General features: G+C 64.3%; 1 protein-coding gene across 1 annotated transcript; it reads left to right on the top strand.

Annotated features, from left to right (window-relative positions):
* Positions 1 to 3: 3 nt before the first annotated feature.
* Positions 4 to 1,813, top strand: FAM213B (family with sequence similarity 213, member B; the record flags this gene model as incomplete). Its single annotated transcript, XM_011931081.1, has 5 exons — positions 4 to 97; positions 541 to 592; positions 1,154 to 1,217; positions 1,314 to 1,389; positions 1,686 to 1,813. Coding segments are annotated over 5 exons (414 nt in total), but the record flags the coding sequence as incomplete, so codon positions are not given.
* Between the last annotated feature and the right edge of the window lie 277 nt (positions 1,814 to 2,090).

Here is a 2,090-nt window from a genome sequence, read left to right as displayed (position 1 = left end):
GCGGGGCTCCTGGACCAGCACGGTGTGCGTCTGGTGGGCGTGGGGCCCGAGGCCCTGGGTCTGCAGGAGTTCCTGGACGGCGGCTACTTCGCGGGAGGTGCGTCCTGTTCCCCGACGCGGCGGCGCAGACACCCTTCCCTAACCTCAGGGCGTTCGGGGCCCTTTCTTGCCCAGCCCTGACTCTTCTGTCTCCTGGAGTGGCCTTGATATGTCCACAGGTCAGCGTCCCTCGTCTCTCCCTGCCTCCCCGCCCCGCAGCTGGTGGCTGGGTGATGCCCTGCACAGACCTGAGCCTAGCAGCAGAGTCTGGGCGAGCTCTGCCTCGCCGGTTCCACCTGTCACCTCTGGGACTCAGCCCTTCTTCTGAGGGGAGGGGGTCACTCAGCCCTGTTTTACCTCTCCCGGCCCTGGGTGGGTGGGCTGAGCACAGAGGTGGGCAGAAGAACAGAGGGTCGGAAGGAGGAGGGTGATTCTTGGTGGTGAGTGGGTTGGGGGCTGGTTCCAGGCCTGGGACACACATCTGTGGCTTTCGCTTTCCAGAGCTCTACCTGGATGAGAGCAAGCAGCTTTATAAGGAGCTGGGCTTCAAGCGGTGAGTGGGGACGGGCACCCTCAGGTAGCATGGGGCGGAGGGCCCGGGGTGCCCACCACTCCCTGCCACCTCCTATCCCTGCTGGCAAGGTGGCTCTGGTGGCACTGTCTACCAGCCCTTCTGCCAGGCCTTCTCTTGGGTGCTGGGCGACTGTAACGAGCCACCTTGTCTAGGGCTTACTCTCGGTGTCCAGACCACCTCAGAAGTTGGAGCCTCGTGCCCCATCAGGGGCCATCCTAGCTTTCTGGTGTTTGTGCCACAGACTGCCTCCTTTGCTTGGCAGTTGCCAGCTGAGCCAGATCCCTGAGCACACCCAGCCTGCTCCATCCATGCTCCCTGCACCCTCTGTGGCCCTTGGCCAACAGCCACTGGGCTCAGTGTCCAGCCTGCCGGTGGGCTGGGCTGGCTGCTGATCTGGCTGCCTGGGCCATCTCTGAGCCCTGGTGAGGTGGGTGGTGGGGTGGAGTGGGGCCTGACCTAGGAACTGGTCTGTGGACACTGGAGCAGGCTCTGGACCCAGGCTTCTCTGGAGTCTGGCCAAGCGACCTGGTGTCTTCACAGGTACAACAGCCTGAGCATCCTCCCGGCGGCTCTGGGGAAGCCTGTGCGTGATGTGGCTGCCAAGGTTTGTGTGGGTCAAGGCTGTACAGGCCGGGGGGTGGTGGGAGCTCCCAGGGGCCTTTCCTCTAGGATTGAGCCAGGCTTTGCCCACTCCTGACAGGCCAAGGCTGTTGGCATCCAGGGGAACCTGTCTGGGGACCTGCTGCAGAGCGGAGGGCTGCTGGTGGTCAGCAAAGGTGGGTTGAGGGAGGGGCCCCGGCCACTGCCTCAGGGAGGACCTTGCTGAGCTTGGTGGCCTAGCCCAGGCCCTCTCTCTGGCTTGTCAATCTCATCTCAGCCCCTCCTCCGCAATGTGGCCTGGTTCTGCATGTCTGCTGGGCTGAGCTGGGCTGTGGCAGAACAGCTCATTCATCTGGGTAGCTGAGTGGGGGATGTGGCCGGCCAGGTCTGCCCCGCCCTCCCTCCTCCTAGTACGTGGCTTCGAGGTGCAGGCAGCCTTCGGGGCGCCCTGACTGCCTGCCCGCTGCTATAGGTGGTGACAAAGTGCTGCTGCATTTCGTTCAGAAGTCCCCAGGCGATTATGTCCCCCAGGAGCACATCCTGCAGGTCCTGGGCATCTCTGCGGAGGTCTGTGCTAGCAACCCGCCTCAGGTGAGCTAGGCCTTGGGGGCACTGCCTGCCAACCCATGCCCTGCCCCCAGGTGCCCTGGGAGGAGCACTCGGCCTGGCTGGGAGCTGAGTCACAGCACCTTGGGCGTCATGCCAGTTGTGCCCTGGGATGTGGATGCCCCTGTGACCCCACTTGCAGCGGGGACAGGCTGAGAGGGGCTGAAGGGCAGCATGGCTGGATGGACAGGTACCGCGAGGCTGTCCTCAGAGGTGGGGGCGACACATGGTGGGCAGAGAGAGGCCTGTTCTCTCACCCTCAGGAGGGCTG

Source organism: Colobus angolensis, unplaced genomic scaffold (genome assembly GCF_000951035.1).
Source record: "Colobus angolensis palliatus isolate OR3802 unplaced genomic scaffold, Cang.pa_1.0 Scaffold89, whole genome shotgun sequence".
In the NCBI taxonomy this organism is placed as follows: Eukaryota; Metazoa; Chordata; class Mammalia; order Primates; family Cercopithecidae; genus Colobus; species Colobus angolensis.
Note: the sequence above shows the minus strand (reverse complement) of the source record. Positions and strands in the feature narration are given on the sequence as shown.